The 26,537-nt window shown below is 40.9% G+C and overlaps 1 protein-coding gene across 3 annotated transcripts in view; it reads right to left on the bottom strand.

Moving 5' to 3' along the window:
- Window positions 1–26,537, bottom strand: part of AKAP6 (A-kinase anchoring protein 6) — a 529,420-nt gene that overhangs the window by 295,520 nt on the left and 207,363 nt on the right. For all 3 annotated transcript variants that reach the window (XR_003681883.2, XM_028495685.2, XM_028495686.2), the window contains exons 3-4: window positions 16,554–16,805; window positions 5,403–7,172 (exon numbers count right to left, since the gene is read on the bottom strand). Coding sequence is in view for 2 of the 3 variants with exons in the window: in XM_028495685.2 (XP_028351486.1) it covers window positions 5,403–7,172; window positions 16,554–16,805 (2,022 nt within the window). In the remaining variant the exon portion in view is untranslated. The remainder of the gene's footprint in view (window positions 1–5,402; window positions 7,173–16,553; window positions 16,806–26,537) is intronic.

The following is a 26,537-nucleotide window of genomic DNA, read 5'->3' as shown; positions in this document are numbered from 1 at the left end:
ATAGCTGATTCACCTTGTTATACAGCAGAAACTAACACACCATTGTAAAGCAATTATACTCCAATAAAGATGTTAAAAAAAATCATAATGAGATACTACCTCACACCCATTAGGATGGTTACTATCTTAAAACAAACAGACAAACAAACAAAAAACCCAGAAAATAACAATTGTTGATGAGGATATGGAGAAACTGAAACTCTTGTGCACTGTTGTTGGGATTGTAAAATGGAGCAACCATGACGGAAAATGGTATGGTGATTTCTCAAAAAATTAAAAGTACAACTACCACATGGTCCAGCAGCAATCCTATCCAATTTCTGGGCATATACCCACAGAATTGAAAGCAGGGTCTTGAAGAGGTATTTGCACACCTATGTTCATAACAGCATTATTCACAACAGCCAAGAAGTGGAAGCAAGTCAAATATCCCTCCACAGATGAATGGGTAAACAAAATGTGGTATATACATACAGTGGAATTATTCACCCTTAAAAAGGAAGGAAATCCTGTCATATGTTACAACATGGATGAATCTTAAGGACATTATGCTAAGTGAAACAAACCAGTCACAAAAAGACAATACTATATGATTCCAATTATATGAGGCATCTAAAGTAGTCAAATTCATAGAAACAAAAAGTAGAATGGTGCCTACCAGGGGCTGGAGGAGAGGGGAAAAGGGAATGTTGTTTAATTGGTATGGAGTTTCAGATTTGCAAGATGAAAAAGTTCTGGAGATCTGTTTCACAACAATATGAATACACTTACTACTGAACTGTACACTTAAAAATGGTTAGGAAGGCAAATATTATGTTATGTTTTTTTTTACCACAATGGAAGAAGAAGGAAAAGAGAACACAGGACAACATGATATTTCTTTAATGACTGCCATCATCAGTGTGGTATCATTGATGTGTCAACATATGGTCGAAATGAGGGTGAAAGATAGGATGGATCCTATCTGGACCATTTTACCTCTTGGAAAAAGAAATGCACAAATCAGTGCCAAGTTAATCCCAGGACCAAACCTCTTCTATATTCCCATTAACCTGGTATTACTGACAACATCCCAGCTCTACCTCTAGGCAGCAGCAAGGGTGACTGTCTTTGTGCTGCTACCACAGACTAGACTGCAATTTTACATAGCCTAGTTACAAAGATCAAGCACTCAGACAAATATTTGCTGCACTGAATCTGAAATAATTTATGTGCAAGGACATTCTTAGCTGGCACCAAAGAAGTTTTTTAAATTGGGTTATAGATGTCTCTGAGATAAAATGCTAATGAACAGCTGAGTCATTGAACTATAGCTGGGACACCATAATCTAGCATTTGAAGACATTTATATCTCTGGGGAGAAAAGGAATCAGCTATGTCATGTATCCATTAACTTGGTACCAATGAGTCCAACCTAATGGAGTCATGTCTTCCAGGACGAGTTCTAAGGTTCTCATTGACTCTTTAAAACAAATCTAAAGGTTGAAGGTTATTTTTTTTTCTTTATCCTTATTCTTCTTGATCTCCATTTTGCAAAGAATGAAGCTAGTGTTCATGATACTAAACATCTCTTCTCCCTTCGTTTACTTAATACCTGAGAGTCCTGTTCCTTCCTGGTCCCCACAACTGGGCCTCTTCCTTACTCCTGCCTCGTAACTGGGCTAAAACTTGAAAGTCAGTTGTCCTCCTCTTCTCTTCTCCATCTATCCTCAGTCTCTCGGGGAATTCTTCTATTCCCAAGACTTTATCTAGTGGGAAGAGCAAAGCAGATAGGGCTTGAAGCATGGCTCTATGACTTACTAGCTGTGCGGCTTAGGAGAGGTGATTTCATCTCTCTGAACTCCTCTCCTCCACTCTAAAATGGGGACTCATTCATTCTTTCATTCAACAACCTTTATTGAGCACCTACTACGTAACAGGCAATGTTCTAGGTCCATGAGATTCACTAGCAAGCTAAACAGATAAAAATGTCTGCCTTCACAGATCCCCCAGTCTAGCAGGGGGAGACAAAAATTAATAATAATACACATGCTAAATAAGAGAATTATATAAAATTACAGAATATGGTGAGAGCTGTAGAAAAAAAGAAAAAGAAGTCAGGTCACACTTTTTAAAAGGTGGTCAGGGTAACCTTCCCTAAGAAATTATTATTTGACCAAGTCTCAGAAGAGGTGGAGGAATTAGAAAAAACATGCATCTGACAGACAACATGCAGCCAGTGGGAGGTGACAAAGGTGTACCCAGCTCGTTCCAGGAACGGCAAAGGGTCCAGTGGGAATGGAGCGAGGTGAGCATGGGGAAGAGCAGTTGGAAATGAGTCAGAGAGGAAATCAGGGCACCAGTCCGTGTAGGACCTCTGAAAGCCATGGGAGCTGTTGCAGAGTTTTGAGCAGAGGGGTGACATGATCTGATTTATGTTTTTGTTTCTCTTGGCTGGTGGCGCACGGGCTCCAGAATGTGTGGGCTCTGTAGTTTGTGGCACGCGGGCTCAGTAGTTGTGGCACGTGGGCTTAGCTGCCCCGCGGCATGTGGGATCTTAGTCGCCCCCCCAGCCGAACAGAGATCGAACCTGCATTCCCTGCATTGGAAGGTGGATTCTTAACCACTGGACCACCAGGGAAATCCCTGATTTATGTTTTAAAAGGATCCCTCTGGCTGCTTTGTTGGGAATAGACTGTAAGGGGACCAGAATGGAAGCAGGGAAAGCAGTTAGGACGCTACCTCAGTAATCCAGGCAGGAGGGGATGGTGGCTAGGACCAGGGTGGGAGCACCGGAGAGCAAAAGAAGTGGTCAATGTAAGATAATAAAACCTTCCTTGTAGGGTTGTTTTGAGAATCTTATGAGAGTACTACTTCAGATAAAGTGCCAAGTATTTGCCTGATACAAGGAAGATGTTAAATAATATCCTCTCTTATTATGTTATATTTTCCTGGTTGAATACCTTTTCTGGGTCACTATATGGAGGAGGTCAAAGCTAGAATGTGATACCCAAGGTCAACTAACATGGGAATTTGTAGTCACCCCTGCCTGAAGCATTGAAAGGAAGTTGGGCTGAGGAAGGGGCTTAATACCCTTTTAGGTTTCACTTCATATCCCAAATCTAAGACAGTATTTCCAACGGCCTACATTTCCTCTTAAAAGTTTCATCGTATACTCAATATCGGTGCATGTATTTTTTAAAATTACCTGCCTCACCTCCACCTCAAGCCGGCTACCCATCCAAGTGTTTCCTTCTATTAAAATTACACCAGTCCCTAGAGACTGAAAGCTTCGCTTCATCTTTGTAGGACTATGGAATAAAAGGATGCTTCCATTGGAAGTTGGTATAATAGCCATCATCTGCTTAAAACGTCTCTATTTACAAAAAAGAAACGAGGCCCAGAATGGAGCAGGATTAACTGTGGGCCACTCCTGGCTTTAATGACTGAGCAAGGGCTGGAACCCGTTTCCTGGATCCCGTTCACTTTATCAACAGCACCCCCCATTCACCCATCCCCCATCACAGCAGCCCCTAACACTGGCTGCCACAGGCATCTCTGCACCGGTCACCGCCATGGCTGCCATGACCGTCTTTCCTGTTATTGCCAATTAGCCCTTCCAGAAAGGCTATTGGAGGCCATGGCACACACTGCTTTAAGTGTGCCGGCTGTGGGTTCAAATTCTGGCTCTACACTCACTAGCTGTGAGGCCTTGAGCAAGTTTCCTAACCACAATCTGCCTTAGCATCTTCATCTGAAAAGTTCTTACCTCCCAGGACTTAAGTAGAATAAGGCATGTAAAGCCCTTAGCACAGAACCAGCACAAAATAAGAGTCCAAGGAGCATGAGTTACGGTTAGTTGTATAACTATTCTCAGTCCCTTTCAGAGAAGTTACCATGGATGCCTGGTAACCAAATCCCAACTGCCTCGGTCTGGCCGTCAGGGCCTTGCAGCTACAAGGTCTATTAAATGTATGGAAACTTTCATTGCTCTCTGCTCACTGACCTTCCAGTCAAGACAGCTGTGGACCCCAATACTATGCTCATTCCCAAATACCCACCTCTGCGTTTTGGTTTTTGCTCCTTCTTACCTGAAATGCCCACCTTCCTTCTCTCTAAATCCTGGCACAGTCTTCAAAGCCCCAATGGAGGTTTATTATTTCACAAGAACTTCCCAGGCAAATCCTAGCTCTACTGGTATTATTTCTCCTCTACAACACTACAGTATTTACATGTAGTACATACTAGTCACTTCCTAATGGAGAGGCATGGGAGCATTTAGTTAATAGTATGGGTTCTAGAGCAGACTGCCTGGTCTCTCGCAGCCTCAGTCTCCTCTACGTAAAATGGGGTTAATATTAGGGTTGTTGTGAGGGTTGGACACATAAATACTTAGTAAACAATTATTAATATATGTTACGATTATTATATATTGCTGTTAGCTTTACCCTCATTGTTTCATGTACCTTCATTTTCTTCCTCCAGGTCATTCTGTCCATATGTACTATACTTTTATCCAGTATCTTAAATCACAGCTTACATTAAGGAGCTGAATTCTGAGAATTTTGATGTCTGTCCTTGAAGATTTCATCACATAACAATTTGTTCTAAAAGTACAGATTTACCCAAAATATCAACTCCCCAATCTCAGAGCCCATAGATGGTACAGAGTATAGGTAGCATGGTTATTAGCCAGAGGAGGAAGACTGAAGAAAAAAATTCCTGAAAAATTAGAAATATCTGGTCTTTTTCTACAAGAAGTTAATATTGGAGATGTGAGAGCTATTCTGGGGTTAGAACCAACAAATCAAAAAAGCACTGAGGCGGGGCTTCCCTGGTGGTGCAGTGGTTGAGAGTCCGCCTGCCGATGCAGGGGACGAGGGTTTGTGCCCCAGTCCGGGAAGATCCCACATGCTGCGGAGCGGCTGGGCCCGTGAGCCATGGCCGCTGAGCTTGCGTGTCCGGAGCCCGTGCTCCACAGCGGGAGAGGCCACAACAGTGAGAGGCCCGCGTACCGCAAAAAAGACAAACAAAAAAAGCACTGAGGGTAACTGGAACTTTCCATTCATGTATTCCTGAGGTACTGGCGTGTGCACAGCTACTGTTCTACCTTATTTTGTATTCCATTCAAGGGGGCCCACCACTCATCAGGAGCCATGTTAGGTTTGAGCAATATCAACAGAGAGATCTATACCAGCAGGGACACATCAAGCTAATGCACAGACAAGGGCAATTCCTAGTGATGCCACTGTTACAACTCAGTGATCATCATGTGTTTTTTCTTTTCTTTCTTTAGGGAATTGGTTATGTTTATCAAAAATAGCAACACATTTCATAATGGGGTGGGGAAGAGTTCACCTTTTCCCAGCAATACTTCCAAAAATCAGGTGAGAAATCATTCTGCTTAAGAAGGCCACCCTTACCTCTATTTTTTCCCATATGGCTTCATAGTTGTCTTGGTGTTGAATATCTTGCATCAGTTTCTGAATTAAAGCAGACTTTGTAGTGGAATGGCTCTCATTTTTCTCAGAGGATGAAGCTCTCTCTGACTTCTCATCAATGTATTTTTTCATGCCAGAGAGAGGCACGCACAACTCCTCGTCGGAAGGAAGGTCACTAAGGGGGCCAGATTCAATGCTCTCCCCGAGTGAAGAGGCTATATCACTGGATGAGCTTGGAGACACCCTGCCTAGCCTTGTATGCTTCTTCTTGACATGGTATGTTGGATAGATCTCAGAATCTGAATTCATTTCAGACAGTTCCCAGTCATCAATATTCTGAATGGTTTCTCCCCTGGGTTTCTGAGGCAGAAGCTTTGTTAGGTTTTCCAACTTCAAAGCTAATACTTCTGTCTGCTTAAGGTGAGAGGGCAGTGCTAGGTACTCATCAGAGCCATACCAGGCCTCCACAACCCGACCGTTCCTGGTGACGTGACTTGGGGAGGAGGTGTAGCTTTTTTTGCTTTTGTGTTCTGAAAGAAGGGGTACCGGAGACATGACGTTGTCTGAGCCAGCAGAGGACTCACTGCTTTGACTAAAAGGTGGTGAACTGGATGTTTCTGACTGCACTGGCAATTTGGCATTCCAACCACTCTGGTTATACTGCTCAAGTGAGGATGCGGAAGCAGAATCTGTTTCTGGCCCCTCTATGGCCTTGGAAGTACTAGAAGGAATTCCATTCGGCACTACTGAGCTCCTAGTGTTTTGGGCTTGCTTGCCTGAACTGGGTTCCCGTTTAGGTGGTGTCTGGCATGAAGGCACCTCTTCTGCGGTCTTGTGAGGCTTTTTAAGTCGAAGCTTCTCTTTATGGCTGTCATTAAGCGTCCCCAGGCTGGAGGAGATCTCCTTAACGTGACTTTTGACTGTGTTTTCAAGATTCCCATCCCCCACCCTGTGCAAACACTCATACGAGTAGCTGGCCGCAGAAGGTCTGTTGGGGTAAGGAGACTGTAACACCAGGTGAAGCTTGGATCTGTCACGAGGGTCCACCAGGGAGGGGGTGCTCCTGCTCATCTCAGGCTTGAGATCAACCATCTGCTTCTTTCCACTAGTGCCTTTCAGATTGTTCTTAAAAGTCTCGTCTTTAAGGAAAAGCCCTCTTTTTGGCAACGTGGGCTGTGTGGGAGAGTCCTCGTTATAATTAAAGCAATCTCTGATGGATCGCTTGGGGGTTGCATTTTCACAAGGAAGAGGCTGTTGATTCTTTGCCCCAAGTTGGGAAGAGGAATCAGATTCTTGCTTCACAGTCTCCAAAGAGGGTTGTCCAGCACTTGTCAGAGCTTCCCCTGAAGATGACAGCCCCTGCGTTAAGCCTGGCTGCTCCTCCAGTGTGGCCGCACTGTTTTCCTCACATCCACCTCTGTCATCTGCTGCAAGAGACACTTGAGACGCCTCCTCACTAACTGCTTCTCTGCAGTTGGAAGGGACCGCGTCAGGAGCCACCGTAAGTAACCCAACACTTCGGATAAGCTCAGGGAACTCCTTTTCCATTTCACTGTAGCTCCAAGAGTCAAAGGGTTTGGTTTTGACCTGGCTAGAGGTCATATCACCCAGGCCACTGAGCAAATCCTCACTTGGACTGTAGTCAGACAGTTCGAAAGCAGTAATGCCACAATCCAGAGACAAGTAATTCTGCGAGCATTTGATAGTTAACTGTCCTGAGTCATCCACTTCTGTTAGAGCATCAAGCCGGTCCTGAAACAGACAACGGAAATGGTTTCAGTAAATGCAACATTATATTCAACTGCTGCTCACATGAAATCTCAGCAGAGGCCACTATAAAGGTCAAAAATGCAACAATCTCAATTGCTTCTGGTTTGAGATACAGAAAGGCATATTCATTAAGTAGCATATTGCTTTACATAGTATCCTGTTCTTAAATATTTAAGGATTTTTCTTTAACCTGGAGAACAGAGCCTTGATAGAAATGGTCAACGCCAAGCCAAAAATAACCATTCTTACCCTAACTTTCTATTTTTAAATGGTGTATTTTTCATTTAGTAAGCATTTCTTAAGTGATGCCTTAAGTAATAACATTTCTGAAAACAAAATAATATGAGAGTAAAATCTCCATGGATGTCTCTTTTGCTTATCACTCCATCACCTACCACAGTGGCGAGCTCATAGTAGGTGCTCAGTAAATATTTTAAAGTAGAATAATTAATTATAGTAAGTCTATTGTGTTAAATATATATTCACAAATCACAAGAAGATGAACTACTGAATTTGCATACATAACAAAAATAGTTCAAGGCCAACTTCTGTTTGTCCCCACCTTTTAAAGGTAAACACAGGAAATCCTGGAGAAAATTAATGAGTCAAAAGTATATCATCTTAGCCCCCATCCCCGCCCTCTGTATGCACTCTCCCCTACCCTCCACCCCTACCCCCATTTCCATTTGTGTGTGCTAGATACCAACTGCTCCCCTTCCTTCAAGGTAGGCTGATTTGAAATTCCCCTATGCTAAAAAATAGTATTATAAGTAAGTATTTTTAATTTTTTAATCTTTAGTTGTATAATTCAGGTTCTTTTCTCATTACTAATGCAGTTGCTGATATCACACAACAAATGGGGAGACTTTTACTTGATGATTTGTTCAGGGCAGAAGGGCCCCTGGAATCCTACATGCCTACCAGGCTGAAGGATAGCTGGTCTAATCTAGCCCCTTAGGAGATGAAGGAAGAAAACTGAAAAGTGAAGGGTGGCTATATCCCCAGATCTCTGCTCTCCTGGAGGAGGAATGGGGTGAGCAGGACCCTGTATCATTTCAACCAGGTTATCCCAAGATCTGGCCTTTCCAGGACCTTACATCAAGTTTTGGGGGTCATTTGTCTGTTTTGCTTTGTTCTCTCCCTTCAGACCTTTACCTTGCCTTTACCTCCTACTCCCTTCACTCTTATTCCACAACATCCAGATAAATAATAATGACGAAAAACCTCATTTTACCTTTCTAGGCCTCAATGTCCTCATCTTATAAATGGGGGTGGATGATTACCACTACTACTTTTTCATTTAATCCTCAAAATAATTTTCTTCTGGGGTCTGTACGATTGTCCCTGTTTTACGTAAGTGGAGCTGAGCCAAAAGAAGGTGCATAACTAGCACACAGCCTTGGGACTAAGGCTGAGCTAAGCCTTAAACAAAGACTGTCTGACACATAATTTGACCCCTGTGCCATAATTTTCTCTGATTCACTGGATATTAGTTTAAAAGGACATACCCCCTCCTCCAGTTTGTCCTGCACATTGCCACCAGCGTAACCTTTACAAATTTCAAGTCTTGATGCTATTACTTCTCTGCTTAAAATCCTTTATTAACTTCCTGCTGCTAGGTAAAAACCCAAACCTTTTAAGAACAGATATGAAGAGGCCTCTCTCAAGCCACTCTCCCCTCCCTGGCTGCACCCAGCTACGGTATCATCCTTTCAGTTTTTGAATGTGTTCCTCCTGCCCCAGAGCCTTTGCACATGCTATTTCCTCTGCCAAGAAAGCTTCCCACCTGTAAAACCCTTAACTAGTTAATTTTTACTCACCCCTCAGACCTCAGATCAAGCTTCACTTCTGCAAGATTCCAAACACCCACCTAAGTCAGAATCTTTTCTTATAAGCACTCATAAAACTATGTTGTTTTTCCTTTAAATATTTATCTCAAGCTTTAAATACATATTATTGTGATTATTTGATTAATCTGTTTATCCCACTAGTTTGTAAGCACCACAAGAGTATAAATCACATAGAAAATGGCTGACTTTCGAGGATACCTGCAACACTTAGCATAGTGAGCTACACAGAATTCAAAGATACATCTGTTGAATGAATGAATGAATGAAGACATTTTGGAATATATCTCTATGCCTTCATGAAGTTTATTCCTCTGATTATGTAGTTTTCATTGATTTCAGTGATTAAAAGCCCAAACCTCAGAGTTAAATTCTAGCTCAAGCACTAATTATTCATGTGATCAGGAACCAGTAGCTTGATATCACTAAGCCTCATTTCCCTCATTTGTAAAAATGAACAATAAGCCATGCCATAGGGCTGTTGTGAGGCTTGAAGAAGACAGAATATGTAAGACACAAGTCTGGCACGTGGATAGGTACTCAATGAATGCTTACTTTTATTACTTATTATATATTTTTTTACTAATCAAATATATCAAGGGGGGAAATTTCATCAAAATGAGAGGTGTCCCTATGCTAAATTATGCTGCACAAAGTAAGAAACCAATATTAACTGCCAATATCAACAAAAATGGTCTAACTGGAATTGTTTGGCTTTTATGCTTCATATCTGGGATAGGATCTTTAAAAAAAAAAAGTCAGAAGCCCAAAACACCAAGGAATGAGCCAGTCAAACAAAAGTCACAGTTCATGCAATTTTCAAGAGAATAATAGAGGAAATTCCAATTTAAAAGCAGGTTGGGGCTTCCCTGGTGGCGTAGTGGTTGAGAGTCCGCCTGCCGATGCAGGGGACACGGGTTCGTGCCCCGGTCCGGGAGGATCCCACATGCCACGGAGCGGCTAGGCCCGTGAGCCATGGCCGCTGAGCCTGCGCGTCCAGAGCCCGTGCTCCGCAACGGGAGAGGACACAACAGTGAGAGGCCCGCGTACCGCAAAAAAAAAAAGAAAAAAAAAGCAGGTTGTATTTACTAAAAGTTTTTTTATTTGGTTGTTCAATGTTCAGAACTTACTCCTTTACAAAAATAGTACTATAAATAGTGATTAAGTTCCAAAGTTATCCCATACGTTAGTATTTAAATTATTAACTAGTTGAAATTTACATTATTTTAAATCATTTTTACCACAAAGTTACAGCACTGCACCTACTTAAGTGAGGTCAAAGAGGCATTAAGGAAAAATGTTCCTATGATGAATAGAAAAAAAGAGATGTGAGAGTTCAGGTAAAAATTAGACCCATGAAAATGTCAGCTACCCGCTTCTGGACAGGCAAGGAATACCATAACTGTGGGAAAGTATTTTTTTCCCAATTTTGGTGGTCACAGAACGTTAAGACCAGGGGATACTGTCTTGTTCAAAAATAACAGGTACTCAATAAATGATGTTAGATGAACATATGGCATGAGACATCTAGATAATAGGGTATGGCTGCCTTTTCCTAATTAAGTCTTCCCCCTGAAGATCCCTTCCCTAGCCAGTCCTTTGTTTGGAAAAGAAAATACCATACTCAAAAACACTTAATGCTCCAATGGGAGCCCTCTCCCATCCTGTTCCCAGTCAGGCCAACTACTGCTGTGCATGGCTGATTGTCATTCAGGGGTAACTAGTTTTAATTCATACTGCATTTTTTAATGTGAAAAAAAAAATCCCTCCCTGAAAAACAAAACAAAAAACAGCACATAGCATATGCATTTCAAATCCTAAAGACCAAGTGGCAAGCATCTACCCATATATTTTAACAGAGTTGGCTATTATTTAAGAGCATTCCTCAAAAGTATTTTTCTACATTTCACAGTGCAGAGGCAATTAAAAAAAAATAGAGTTCTCTGAAGTTTCTCAGAGCAGATAAATAATGAGTTTCATTTCTTAAAATATTGCTTAGTAATACTAATATTTTAGTCCCACTTCTTTCTACTGGACCACCTTCCCAGATAGTTTTCTAATGCATGTAAGTAATAAAGTCTCAGGTGGATATGGAGGTGGGGGAAGAGTGCATGTTGTTTTTATGGGCCTTTTTATTTTAGAAATACCACATTTTATTTTGTAGTGCTTTAGCTGTGTCTTGGCAGCCTAGCAATGTCCAAACTCAAACAGACCCCCATTTCATATGTTATGAAGCAGTTTCTCAGATGAAAGTTATGTTTTATGGAGATGGTAACTTATTCACTTTATTGACGAGCAATTTATTCACTTTACTGCTGGCTTCAATATTGTCTCAGACATCAAGGAAACCCTTTTTCCTCCCTAATTTGAAATAAGAAATTTTGCTTTGTTCCTTACCCATAAATAAGTTAAGTGAAGTTCTAATTCCAAATGCCTTCTCAGATCTTTCTTTGTTTACCACTGAATTCTGTCACCAGCTGGACATGAGATTTGATACTTATAATTTAGAGATTTGAAGATCTCCCTACTGAAATGCCCCCAAGGTTTATATTAGTGTCCACTGCCATTTCAGAGTTGACTTTGTGCCCTGATTTAGTGACCTTACTCAGAAGAGTTGAAAACAGAATTTCACTGTTTTAATTATGGTTACAGCAAAAAATTTTGTATGCCTCTCTCTTCCCTTCCTCCCCTAATTTCACTACATGGTGTTTGTTATGCTTCAATTACTAACATATAAATTCATGGACCTCTTACAAGAAGGCTACGGCCCCCCAGAGTCCTCAGACCACAGGGTCGAGACCCTTGCTCAGATTCCTTTCAGCTCTCCCATGTTGGTGCTCTGGTTCTGACTGCATTCCATAGCAGCAGTGGACTGAGGAACAAGCAATGATATAGGGAAGTGGGGAGCAAGGCAAAGCTTAGTTTCTTTTCTTTTTTTTTTTTTGTGGTACGCGGGCCTCCCTCTGCTGCGGCCTCTCCCGTTGCGGAGCACAGGCTCCGGACGCGCAGGCCCAGCGGCCATGGCTCACGGGCCCAGCCGCTCCGCGGCATGTGGGATCCTCCCAGACCGGGGCGCGAACCCGGTTCCCCTGCATCGGCAGGCGGACGCGCAACCACTGCGCCACCAGGGAAGCCCAAAGCTTAGTTTCTGATGGGAAAAGGGCAAATAGACAAAGTCTTTCAATATTTTTATTTATACTATAGTAATAATTCTTGACAATTTCCATTTTCTACAGGCTGAAATTATGAGTCAAATAACTCATCTCCATGATCAATCCCAGTCAACCAACCTACAGTGATATCGCCCTCTTCCACACTTAAAGCAGTTATTATCTGCATTACTGACTTCAGTTCAACTCATCGACTTTTATATACAGCGATATGAACTAGGTGCTGTGGGAGATACAGAGATGATTATAATCTGGTGCCAACAATCACGAAGTTCAAATCTAGCACACACTTTGTCGTAATATAAATTGCCCTGTGATAAGTGCTCGTGGAAGAACACACAAAGTGCAATGATGTGAGTGCTCTGGAAGGACCAATGTGTTCCCACTGAGAGGGTATCATTTAGGTAAAGTGCTTACCACACCATCTGGCATATGGTAAGTTCTTAATCAATGTTCGCTATTGTGTTACTACTATTAACAGTTATCACTACCTGTGTGACTACCTCTCTCAGCCTCAGTCTTCTTATCTGTAAGATGGATACAATAATATCATCTGTAAAATAAGGATAATAGCACTTGTCCTGCCAGCCTCCCAGAACTGTTTGAGGATCTAACAAAATTATGACGGTGATTCCTAACATTTAATAACATGTGTTATTCATCTTTGAATGTCTAGTGCCTTATAAAGAGTAAGAAATCAATAAATATTTAGGGGAGGTAGAAAGGAAAGTAGGAAGGAAGGGAAGAAGGAAATAATTATTATTATTTTTCCTAAAGAGATCAGTTAAGAGCTGGTTTTGCTTGTTTTATTTATTCTTAGGTGTATGCCCTTAAGCATTTGCTTAGCCTCTCTTAAACTCAGTTTTTCCATCTATAAAATGGAACTATTTTTAAAAATTGACGTATAGCTGATTTACAATATTGTGTTATTTTCAGGTGTACAGCAAAGTGATTCAGTTACATATATATTTTTCAGTTTCTTTTCCATTATAGATTATTACAAGATACTGAATATACTTCCCTGTGCTAGACAGTAAATCCTTGTTTTATCTAATTTATATACAGTGGTTTGTATCTGTTAATCCCAGACTCCTAATTCATCCCTCCTCCCTCCCCTTCCCCTTTGGTAACCATAAGTTTGTTTTCTATGTCTCTGAGTCTGTTTCTGTTTTGTGAATAAATTCATTGATATTATTTTTTATATTGCACATATAAGTGACAATCATATAGTATTTGTCCTTCTCTGTCTGACTTACTTCACTTAGTATGATAATCTCTAGGTCCATCCATGTTGCTGCAAATGGCAATCTTTCATTCTTTTTTATGGATGAGTAATATTGAAATAGAACTACTTTTAATACCCATTACCCTCCTTACTAAATGAAATAAATATAAATTGCTTATCACAGTATCTGAAATATAGAAAATTTCAGTATAACACATTTTTTACACAATGTGGAGCTTTGCCCTAAAGTATTTTTTATTTGTTTGTTCAGCTGGTTTTGTTTCAGTACGGCATTTGCCAATTTGTTTACAAGACATGGCCTGCTCCATATTTAAATAAAGGAATAAAACTCACTTTGTTTCTGTAAGGACAGAAAGAGAACTTGCCACTTTCTTGACTTTCAAACCTATTCTTTAATGGGCTATGAAACTCAACTGACTTCCAAAAAGAGAAAAATGAATTTACCTTCACTGGAAGGACATTTACTATTCTAGTTTATCAGCATGTTTTACGCCATCTCCCTCTTCATTCTACAAATCTTTCACAGCTGAATTTATTCTGATAAAGCTGAGAATGTTATCCTAATTCTCTTCCTATTTTCCACAGTTCCAGTGTGCTGACAGAAACAAATAAAACTAACAAATAGGATCAGGAATCCATTGCTTCAGGAAAGATGGTAATGGAGACAGTGCTTCAATTCACAGAGAAATGTCCGCAAAGCAGATGGTTGAGAATCCACTGTTCCTTTACCCCTCATACAACGTATTCTTGCATCTCTACAACAGGACTAAAGACTGACTTCAAACATGAAAATGCACTAAATTGCTTTCAATTGAATCTGTACATAATTGTTGAGCTCACATTGTGAGACCCATGATGGGTACTACTGAATATAAACTCTCAACATAGCTGTGAAAATAGTGGCCAGTAGCAATTAGTTAGTCTCAATGGCTTTTCATCTTTCTTGGGCTGCCACTTTGTGAATAATACAAGTTCAAATAAACACATGGTGAACATATTCCACAAAACAACAATAACAATAAACCCTAGAGCACTTTCATATCCCCAGGTCTAATCAGAGTTGTGATCAGTAAATGTTTATTGAATGAATAAATAAATATGTAATATGAGTTGGTTTGACTCAATGATTTCTAATGCCCCCTCTAAGTGGTTGAAAGTGGGCAGATCTGATGACTGATAAATACTGGATTTTGGACAGAGCCAGGAGAACAAATGGGTAGAAACAAAAAAAGAATGTACAGATTGGAGATACCAGGTAGATATCTAAAGTACTGTCTCTTCAGAGTTTAGACAAACCTTCCCCATCTCTGATCTCCCACCTCATTAGCATACACCTCCTCCTAAACACCAGATTTAGGGCAGAGTTGACTAGTTTGGGATTCCTTGTAGTTTCCCATAACCACAAGGGTCCCAATCAGGGACCTTCTAGGGATCCCACTTGGGATGGATGGCATCTGAGGACTATCTCACACACCTACATATTCATTCTATAATTTTAAAAGGAACTCTACCAAAGTCTGTATCACCTCCCTCATTGCCACAACATTAGGAAAAGCTAAATGAAAACAAAGACTGTGACCTAAAGTTAGAAGTGAGCCCAGTAGATTTTCATTCCCAGAAACTTCCAGGGCCTGCAGGGAATTTGCCACAGCAAGAGCATCATTATTACGAAAACAATAATCAACAAACATAAATCATTTATGAGAAGAAGCCCAGATTTGTTTTGTGTTGTTGATAATGTTGGAGCCACTGAAACATTAATAACTCAATGAGATGCAACACTTTATAAGGCCTTTTAATCCACATTTATATAAATGCCTTCTAAACTTGTATAATACATATTTTCCACAAAATCAACAGTAGAGCACTAAACTGGGTTTCAAGAGCCAAGGGATTATATACATACACACACACACTCTATGTATCTATACATGGTATCTATCTATCTATCTACCTACCTACCTATCCATCCATCCATCTATCCATCCATCTATTTATCTATCCATCCATCCATCCACACACACATATATATAGCCCTTACTTAGCTAGCACAACAATGCCTCTCTCTCTCTCTCTCTTTCTCCCTCGCTCTGACATAATGTCAGTTTTATTTGGGAATAGGAGAGTTCACTTGGATTTAACTTTACAGTGTTCATTCTTAAGCTATGCATCAAGATTAACAGCAACAAACTCTTTAAACTATGCTTACTATGAGTACAAAAAAATCTAAATATACTGGTTGTGCAAAATTCTAAAGTCCATATGACTCACTGCGACCAGAATGATTTTTCTAAACCATGAATTGAATCGCATCAATTCCCTGAACAAACTCTTCTGTTATCCTCAAAATAAAGTCCACTTCTCTTAATATGACTTTTTAATACGGCTTTTCATCTTCATGATATGACCTCTGCTTACATATTAGTTCAAATCCTGCTTCCTGGTCCCTTGAACTTTTTCCTCTCTGAGGCTATCATTCTCTCTCTTACCTCTGGATCTTTGATCATGCCATTCCTTCTGTCTAGAACAGTTTCTACCTCTGTTCATCAGTCTAATCCTGCTTCTCCTTCAGGTCTCAGGTTAGACTCACTTCTCCTGTAAAGGCTTCCCTGTCTGAATTAGGTGCCCCTTCTCTGTCCTTCAGTGGCATCATGTAGACCATTGTATCTGCATGTAGATCACGCAGATCACAGTCTGGTCTTAATGTCTGTCCACTTGCCTCCACTCCCCACTAGTCTCAGCTCTTTGAAGGCAAAGGCCATGTTTTGATCACTATTACACTCTTAGCACCTAGTACCTGGCCCATATAAGCACTCAATGAACATTTATCAAATAATTGAACGAGGAACAGGAAGCCAGGTTAGCACCAACAGCTACGGGTGGTATCTGTGCAAACTACCGGGTGTAAATGAACTCTGGTTTTTAGCTTCATTCACATTAGAAGTGCCCTGGCCTCTAGTCACTATACCTAGATTCAACACCTGGCTTAGGACCTGCTTAATTACCTATAAAGAATTCCTATCCCACACCTCTAAACTGAAAACGTTCTCAAATAATCACACCTGACAATGCACTATTTGGCTTCAAGGAAAACACCCACCTCATTTGTCTCTTCAGAGAAAGCTTGCAGAATGTCCGTCTGTCTGGTGTAGTTGCCATTGGCGTCCTGCAGACCTTGCAGAATGCGCTCTCGCAGAACCAGCACTGAGACACGGAGCTGGTGCCAGAGGAGCTGCACCGCGTGGATGTCCACAATCACGTTGACGGAGTAGGATAGCAGCTTCAGGGAGAACTCCGTTTCAAGGAGGGCATGGATTTGCTCAACATGATCAGAAATATCTTCACAAATGTCCTGCAATAAAGAAAAGCAAATATACGATGACTCCTTTGCCTTAACCTGGGAAGGGGATGGTAGAAAGGTCACTCCTTCACCTGACACCAATGATCAGGGCCAACAGGTCAGGTGAGCACATGTTGGATAGCTGGCCTTTGTTTCAGTTCAGATAGAGTCACAGGCCATATTCCTGGGCACTGGGCCTTCAGTGCACACAGGTAAGTTGATCTCTTTCTAAGCCACGAAAATCCTACTATTTTTCAGATACTCACATTGAAAGTTCATCCAAGGTGAGAGGTTACCTCACAAACCCACTCTCTGTTCTCTTTATTTACTGTTAGTTTGGGATTTAGATAAGGGAGCCAACAGCTCTTCTCTTTGCTACTGGTGAGCTCCACCGAACACATAATATCTCAGGATAGAAGCATCCTCCAGACATGCAGCATGAAGAAAAATGGGCTAGAATGTGTGCTGCATTGGAACTCCTAGCCATTCTCAGTGAGCCATGGGATCTTCCAGGTAAGGGATAATTGTCACTTTCCCACAGGGACACAATTTAATATTTAAATTCTTAATGGATATCCACGCTTTGCAAACAAAATCACTCTTAAGAAAGAAAACCAGAGAAACCCCAAGAGTGAACAAAAACAAAATACAGTTTGGTTTTGTTTTTAAGACTCAGACATTTAAAATAAAACCATTACTATTTCAAAGTTTCAATGTCCTCCTCACATACTATTAGGTAGGCAGATTTTATCTGGTGTGTCACTTGTCCTTACAAGTTCCCACATTTTCATTGTGCTGTCAGAGGCCAGCAGCATGAAATGGGCAGCATCACTGGTAATACTTACTTGAGCAATTGGAGTCCATTAAGCATCAAAATGATGTGGATGTCAGCAAAAAGTGCTCACTCACTTTTAGTTATGTATCAGTGATTTCTTTTAAGTGCGGCTTTTATTTATGATTTTTGTTAAAGCTAAAATTTTAAGACTGCCTTTGAGTTCTGAGCCCTATCTTGAGTATCAAAACAGTCATTCTCTGCTGGAAATATAACCTTCTGATTTCATACAATTCAATTACTTGTTTTCGAAGAAAAACTAAAATGTAACCTGTATTTGACAATGTGTAATAATAAGCCAAGAAAACTATTGAATAATGATAGAAAGTTGTGCTGAATTCTGAACAAAAATTATTGTACAATTCCAATACATGCTCCAATATGAGTTCTTGAAATCCAAGACCTAACTGGTAATAAATTGGTGATAATAACTTGAAACAGATTAAAAGTTTAAACTAAATAGACTCTGGAGTTCTGATTAGGTAAATTTCTTAGAAAAAAATATGGCCCATGGGCTTATTGGGGCAAAAATTATAATACCCTATTAACCAGTACATAAGAACCAATCACAGCCAGATTAGCTAGTCTCTGCTGACCTTCAGCAGAAAAAAGCAGGCCTCTAACTACCATCAGATATTCCATGTAGCCTGGGGTTTTAGCTGATGATTGTTTGGACATCTACTCCAATTACCCCACACATTTTATTCCTGATACCTCAACCATAACCCCAAAGCAAATGCCCTGCATGCTTTGTACTATTAGGATGCTCATTTCTATGTAGTACTGTGTTGCCTTGGAAAACGCCCTTCCTCCCCCTGCTGACCTCTTCCAAATTCTCAGTACTCTCCTGGCTAATATCCCCAATCCATTGTAAAAACGTGCCTTAACCTCTTCACGAATGCCACCTCTACCTCCTGTTCTTACCCAAACTTGACTTTGCCCAAGGCTTCTGCTTCCTCCCCTGCTCTCCCAGGCCTCAGCTGAGAGATGGGGAAGGGTGGAGGAAGGAGGGGGAGCTGATGGGGGGAGGGCAGACCTCAGTGCTTTTTTGTTGCTTTCTGATCATTACTCTTTTGCCTTCTTTCTTCGTAGGCGCCTACTGTCTGCTAAACCTTCCTGTCATCCTCCCTTACTGCTGTTATCTACATTCTTCTCTCTCACTCCTCTGCACTGAAGAATGCATCTGGTTCACGGTTTTCCTCTCCATACTGAGCACACCATCATCTTAGGTAATTTCAGCATTCACACTGAGGAGCCAGCCAACACTCTAGCCTCGGATTTCCTTTACTTCACTACTCCTAAGACCTTCACGCCCATTCTACCGGGATGACTCTCTGCCATCGCTCCACTCTGGACCTGGTCGTCACTTCACCTCGGGAACAATATCAGAAAGTCCCTTGTGCCCCCAACCTCTCTTTGACAGACTTTTTTACTCCCATTCCCCCACTACAGGTGCTTTTCAACCCCCTCCAGGCCACCATCCCCTCCAGCCACTTTCCTCATACACCCCGTCTCCTAGCACAGCTTCCACAGTGGTTACTTCAACCACTCTCTCGGCAGTGTGCTCAACTTCCTCACACTCTTGATTCCATGACTCAGAATTTGTGAGTCTCTGTCTCTTAGGCCCCACTGCAATCTAGAGATGCAGAAAAATGACATACCTGAGAGAGAAAAAGGTTTGAGTAACCCTTCTGCCACCTTCTCAGAAGAGCTAAATAGGCATTTCTACACCATCCCACACTCATCCCCCAATACAGAAAGTTATATGTATAGCCTTGGTACCATGAAAACTTCATGCCAAAGCACGTGTCATCCACTCTATTTACACACATTTGGCTCCTTCATAATGGATCCAGGAATCTAGTCAGAGCCAGTTCATGGGTCAAGATGTCAGGCAACCATCCAGGGGAAACTATGTGTAAGGGGCACTAAAGCATATATGGTGCCAGTTAACTTAGGTTTTCATACCCTCCTCCTTAGTAACTGTGAAATGTGAATTAGCCCTGTTCCCACAGAAGCAGATGGGCCCTGAGGAGAAAGAAACACCCTCCCCACAAGTGCTGACCTCACTCTGTTGAGTATTTTGGCAATAAGCACACGAAGGATCCGCTGAAATTCTGAACCTAAATAATGCATAGCATGGCGCAATTTTCTGGAGTCTATTAATTTATTTAATTACTTTTATGCCCTCTACTTTGCCATTGGTTGTCTGGCTTGACAAAATTACATGCACGCACAAATTATAGAACAAGAACTACAGATAAACGTGTAGGTTGTATATACGAGTGTGTGAGTGTATATACTCCCTCTCCCTCTAAAAGGGGACTATGCTTTGAACACTTGATGAGATGTTTGTTTAGAGAAAGGTAACTAATTCTGAATCTATATCTAGGTTTTAATAATAGAAGATCTGCTTTTCCCTGTCCCTCTATATAAATGTCAAACAAATATTTAAAAAAATATTCAGTCTGAAGCTTCTGGTGCTTTGGCCCTTGACTACTGCCAGTTTGTTGGATGTTATATGAAACAAGCTGAAGATTACGGACATTCAGTCAGATAACCAGGTATCAGAAACTTTAAAAAATGATTTGCTGAATGGCTTCCTCCCAGCAGAGATTGTTTGGAATTAAAAGGCACTGAGAGATCTGACTTGTAGGAGGCCCTGTGGGCACTAGATTAATAAGATGAAGTAGAAGCTTGGGTGTGGAGTTGGATTGGAGCCCAACTGATGCATGTAAGGAATCACTGGTGTTTCAGCTTCTACCGGATGTTTAACTTGAGCAGATAGCAACTGGAAACTGGACTCAACTCACATGGCTGAACTGCTCAGTGTATAACAAACTTTTGAGCACTGCAGTGCTACTTGGTGGAAACAAAGTGGTAATTCTAGAAGAAATTCACAGTTTTTCTAAGAATATGAAAAGAAACAATCTCTTTGGGACTGGAGATACATAATATATATCTGAAGAACCTATAAGCAAAAATATTTCTCCCCATCTGTTTACTAAGAGTATTAACAGGAAATAAAATCTTTCATTCATAGTTGGACGTTTAAAACACTTAACATGGCAATGACTAGTTATGCTGATACAGTGACTAAAATTCATAGTGAAGTGTAACTGCCCCAAAAATGTTAATGTTTGATTTCAGAGTCTTTCCTATTTTGATAGAGGGTGCTGGTAGGCAGAAAATTGAATGTCTATAGAAGAGGTAAAGTCAAGAAAGGGATGAGGATGCTAAAGATTCTATGAGTGACAGCCAAGGAGCCCTTTCCAGCATCCATGAGAAAAATTGTTAGGTCCACTGATTGGTCCATCTTCTATAAAGCAATTTATTCCAGACTCTGCTTTCATAGTCGTAGCCTGAAATTATCCCATTTCTCCTGTTCACACCTAATTCTGGCCACTATTTCCATCAGTTCCAGCCCCTCTCCCCAATGTTATCTGTGTTAGACCTTTCTTCTCTTGACTTCTAGACTCCTCTCCTGATTCCCAAGTATGCATCATCTGGAATGATACAACCATGGACAGATCCACCAGCCCAGACTTCTCACACTCTTAAGACTCTAGGTTCAGTCTATCGCCCTTAAAGGCAGCTCCCACTCCTTGTAAACCAAGTCCACAAACAGAGAGCTGGAGGACTCTGAGAATGTAGAGGTGGAGGAAAGGCAGATTCAGAGAGAGGGGCCAAGGATACCAAGACAAACTGTTAACCTTCAGAAGCTCACCTAGAGGTGGTCCCATTATCTTGTTATGTTATAGGACAAATGAAAGCTAAAAATCTAACTTCCTATGAATATTATTATTTGGCAACAGGAGGCTGTTTCACATAATTAATGAAGATTTTATATCATCAGAAGGTAGCTTCATTCCCAGAGGATTTATTTCAGCATGTGAATGTTTTCTCCAAGTAGAGGACTGGTTCCTCAGGACCTCTTTGTATAATTAGTGGCTACCATTAAATTGGGCAGTCAAGAATTTTGATGATATGGATCTTACTTTAACAGACTAATAATGAACAAAAACTTAATTTCAGTAGATAAAATCGCTTAGTTTATTTTTCAATATCATCAATTGGTATCAACTGCTTTAGCTACTTAAAATCTCCCATAATTCTAACATGAATTTCATTCATTCTCTTATATCCTTTCCTCTGAGAAAAGATGTTCTCCAGCAAGCTCATTTAAATGACTAAATCAACAGATGTCTCAAAGAATAACAAACTTTAATTTTAAACTGAAGATAGTTTTTAAATGTCCTTAAAGCAATAACATTTTTTATAGCTATTCAAATTGTCCCCAGCACAATTAAGGATAGAAGGGTAATGTCTTTAGGAATTAATTACTTCTGTTTTTTTCAGTGAATATATTGAGTACCTACTATGTACTAACCCATGTGCTGGGGAAACAAAGGTGAATAATGCCAGGGTTTGGTCACCTGGAGTTCCCTGCCTGGTGGGAGGGGGCATATAATGACAAATTATAGTCAGGAAAATAAGTGTTCACAAAGGGTACACAGATGAGGAGGAAATTATTGTGTCCACAGGGCCAAAGAGGAAAGGGGCACAAGTGCTTTTCAAAGGAAGTAAAGTTTGGGTCTTGAAGAAGACAACCAGGAGGATGAGACAGAGAACATTCCAGGAAGTAGCAGGTGTCAATGTTGTCTCCATAACTGTGGACCTGGGGTTTAGCACCAATTTCTTAGGCACGGCATATTACACACCGTCCATAAAAGAACAAATTTTGACCTCATCAAAATTTAAAACTTTTGTTCATGAAAGATTTTTTTTTTTTTTTTTTTTTTTTTTGCGGTACGCGGGCCTCTCACCGTTGTGGCCTCTCCCGTTGCGGAGCACAGGCTCCGGACGCGCAGGCTCAGCGGCCATGGCTCACGGGCCTAGCCGCTCAGCGGCATGTGGGATCTTCCCGGACCGGGGCATGAACCCGTGTCCCCTGAATCAGCAGGCGGACTCTCAACCACTGCGCCACCAGGGAAGCCCATGAAAAAGATATTTTTAAGTAAAGGAAAAGATAAACTACAGACTGAGAAAAATATTTGCAAATTACTTACCCAACAAAGGATTTATATCCAGAACGTACAGAGAATTCTCAAAACTCAACAGTAAGAAAACAACCAACCCAATTCTAAAATAGGCAAAAGACTTGAACAAACACTTTACCTAAGTGGATATAATGATGGTAAATAAGCACATGAAACAATCTTCAGCCTCGTTAGCCATTAGGGAAATGCAAATTAAAACCATAGTGAGATACCAGTTTATACTTATTAGACTGATAAGAATAAAAAATTGCTGACAATACCAAGTGCTGAGGAGTTCCAGAGCAGTTGGAACTCTCCTACACTGATGATGAGAATGCAAAATGGTAAAGTCATACTTGAAAACAGTTTAGCAGTTTCTTATGAAGTTAGACATACACTTACAATCTGACCCAGCAATCCCACTTCTGGGTGTTTATCCTAGAGAAATGATAACTCAGGTACACACAAAAATGAAAAGACACTCTATTCATAAAAACCAAAACCTAAATGTCCTTCAGTGGATAAATGGATAAACAAACTACAGTACCTCTATACAATACACAGCAATCAGGGAAAAGAAGAACTATCGATACATGCAACAATTTGGATAAACCTCAAAAGCATTATGCTAAGTGAAAGAAGCTAGTCTCAAAAGGGTATACACTGTATAATTCCATTTATACAACATTCTCAAAAGACAAAACTATAGTAATGAAGAATATATCAGTGGTTGCCAGGGATTGGGGGTGGGGAGGGCATGACTATCGACAGATAGCATGAGGGAGTTTTTTGGGCTGATGGAACTGTTCTGAATTCTGATTATGGAGAAGGTAATAGAAATCTACGCATGGGTTAAAACTTGTAGAACAGTACACCAAAACCCCCCACAATTTTGCTGTATGATAATTTTAAAACTAATGAAACAAAAGGAAGCCAGTTTATAGTCTCTTAGTAAAATGCATGTAAAAATTAATTTGGGGTCACACACTCCCTTCAGATTCTTGGAAATGACAAATAGCACAGCCCTTAAGGTCATGGCACTACTATCATCATCTCTGATTCTGTAACTTCCACATTGTTTCTGGCAAGTATAAAAGAAAATGAGGCTCATCTGGAGCCCATCTCAAAGTGAATTAAAGCAAGTGACAGTGGAAACAATGTATATTCAAAAGTTGCATAGAATTTTTTTCCATCGGTATTACTGCATTAATGTGGGAAGGTGATGTTATTTTCTTGTTTAATTCACATACGGCACAGTCGTCCCTGTGGCATTCGGTAGTACTCACAGCACAAAATGCACTGAATACATTATGTTGCCAACTGCCCGCTTCACTCAACCTTCATGGCACCTTGCGGTCTCAAAATTGCAGCTGCCGCTGCCTGTCACTGAAACAGGACTCTTCTATGGTTACCTAGTAGCTGATACAAACACTGAGGACCTGAGACTGTTTACAAATAAACTCCAGATGGCTAGGTCAGTATTTTTCCTTTAATTTAGTTGTATGTTTATGTGAGAGAGGTGTCTTTTTTTGGAAAGATTGTTGTATATGTATTTTCCAGTTGTATCTTATTTCTTCTAGACAGATACAGGGCTTTTAAGATACCTGTTATGTATTTTAACCAGTGTGTCCCGTTTTCACCAGAGTGAGATAGAAGTGAGGGTGTCCTTCCTGTGAGTGCTCTGACTGCTTACTCTAATAACTCTAAGTATGACTGCCCCAGCTCCTGCTAACTGTCCCTGGGAGGGGATCTGTTTGCTGCCTCATCATTAGGCCACCATGCCCATTTCCAACCATTCTCAAAACATCTTGAAGGTTTCCTCATGAAATTACAAGTATCTGTGGATCAACATTCTGCCAAAGTGCCCCAAATTGCCAGTCTCCAAGGGCTCCATGAGAATGTGGAGGGAAACCTGCCCTTCCAGCAACTTTCTCACCCAGGTCCTAAAGCAACACTGGGCACCCCAGTTTCACTAAGTCCCACAAATGCAGCCGCTCCCACTTCTCTCTTGTTCCTTGCTTCCCTACATGCAATCCCCAAATGAGAAAACATAGCAAGCAAATCCCTCCAATACCTACAACCTGCCTCTCCATAGGGACAAACAGTAATCAACAGTCATTTCTGCATTCTTCTACTACCCAAATAATGTTTCTTTCTCTTCCCCCAAATAATTTCACTGTTTCTCTCAAAACACTCTTGAGTTACATTTGTATAACTGCGGGACACATTCAGATGGTTTTTCTAAAACAAACATGAATTAAAGTCTACTTTTAAAGGATAGGTCTCCTCACTCCCACTTCTATCTTTTTCCCTATCAGAGTTTCAAAATCCTTGAGCCCTCATCTTATCCAGAGGATACCATTACATTTAAAATAAAGAGGTTTTATGGTCTCAAGTCAGTAAGCAAGAGATAAGTAAATATAAGATGCATTTTGTGTACATAATTTAGTCTTACTGCAAAATGCCATGTCATCATGACTGCTCATTTTGTTTACTAGCAATTGTAGAAATGAATGATTAAAGTGTCTTTTATCCATATGCTCACCATGTGTGTGTGTTCATTAGAAAAAGCTGAAAAGAGATTCTTACCTAATACATGTACTTTGCATTTTAAAATACAGATCAAGGGAATAGCAGTTACTTGTTTAAAAAAACTCACAAGTGGGCTTCCCTGGTGGCGCAGTGGTTGCGCGTCCGCCTGCGATGCAGGGGAACCGGGTTCGCGCCCCGGTCTGGGAGGATCCCACATGCCGCCGAGCGGCTGGGCCCGTGAGCCATGGCCGCTGTTCCTGCGCGTCCGGAGCCTGTGCTCCGCAACGGGAGAGGCCACAGCAGAGGGAGGCCCGCATACCACAACAACAAAAAAAAAAAACAAAAAAAAACCTCACAAGTGAACCATGTGAACTAAAACTTGCAACCTCATATAAAAAATATTGCAGAGTATTAATGTCACCTTCAGTTGACTTTCAAAACTGTACTTTCCCCAAAAGACAGATTAATAGATGTTCCTATGACAAGGTATTTTTATTTCCCCAAAAGTAGACTACCCCCTCTTTTTTCCCTTCTTCTACACTTTCTAAAAAAAATTATAGCTGTATTTTTAAAATATTTATTTTATTTACTTATTTTTATTTTTGGTTGTGACAGGTCTTTATTGTGGCATGCGGGATCTTCATTGCAGCATGCGAGATCTTTTTGTTGTGGCGCGTGGGCTCTTCGTTGCAGCGCATGGACTTCTCTCTAGTTGCAGCGTGCAGGTTTTCTCTCTCTAGTTGTGGCACGCGGGCTCCAGAGCGCGTGAGCTCTGTAGTTTGCCGTACGTGGGCTCTCTAGTTGAGTCGCATGGGCTCAGTAGTTGTGGCGCATGGGCTTAGTTGCCCCGTGGCATGTGGGATCTTAGTTCTCCAACCAGGGATCAAACCCACGTCCCCTGCATTGGAAGGTGGACTCTTTACCACTGGACCACCAGGGAAGTCCCATTCCTCTTCACTTTCTAATGGTCCTAGTTTCTTCTTTGTCATATTGAGAATGACTGTGGTGAAGACTTGTGGGAGGGATGCTGAGACTTTTATGATCATCATAGTACTTCTCTCCAAAGTTTGAAGAACCTTATGATTATAAAGAGTGGTTATCCTTTTAATTACCAAAATTCCGCAAGTATGAGGACTGAAATGAGATTATTTATGCAGAAGTGATTTTTCTGTTATCATTAGCTGGTTACTTATCCATCTCCCTCACTAGATTGCACCTTTCTGGAAGCAGGAAATGTATCTTACTCATCTGCACTGCTAGGACACTGCCATACATGTGGGCATTGTCCACAGGATGCCTGTAGAATTGGATTCAATTGGATAAAATACTGTATTTCACAAA

This window comes from Physeter macrocephalus, chromosome 11 (assembly GCF_002837175.3).
Source record: "Physeter macrocephalus isolate SW-GA chromosome 11, ASM283717v5, whole genome shotgun sequence".
Taxonomy (NCBI): Eukaryota; Metazoa; Chordata; class Mammalia; order Artiodactyla; family Physeteridae; genus Physeter; species Physeter macrocephalus.
This window is presented reverse-complemented; position numbering and strand designations above follow the sequence as displayed.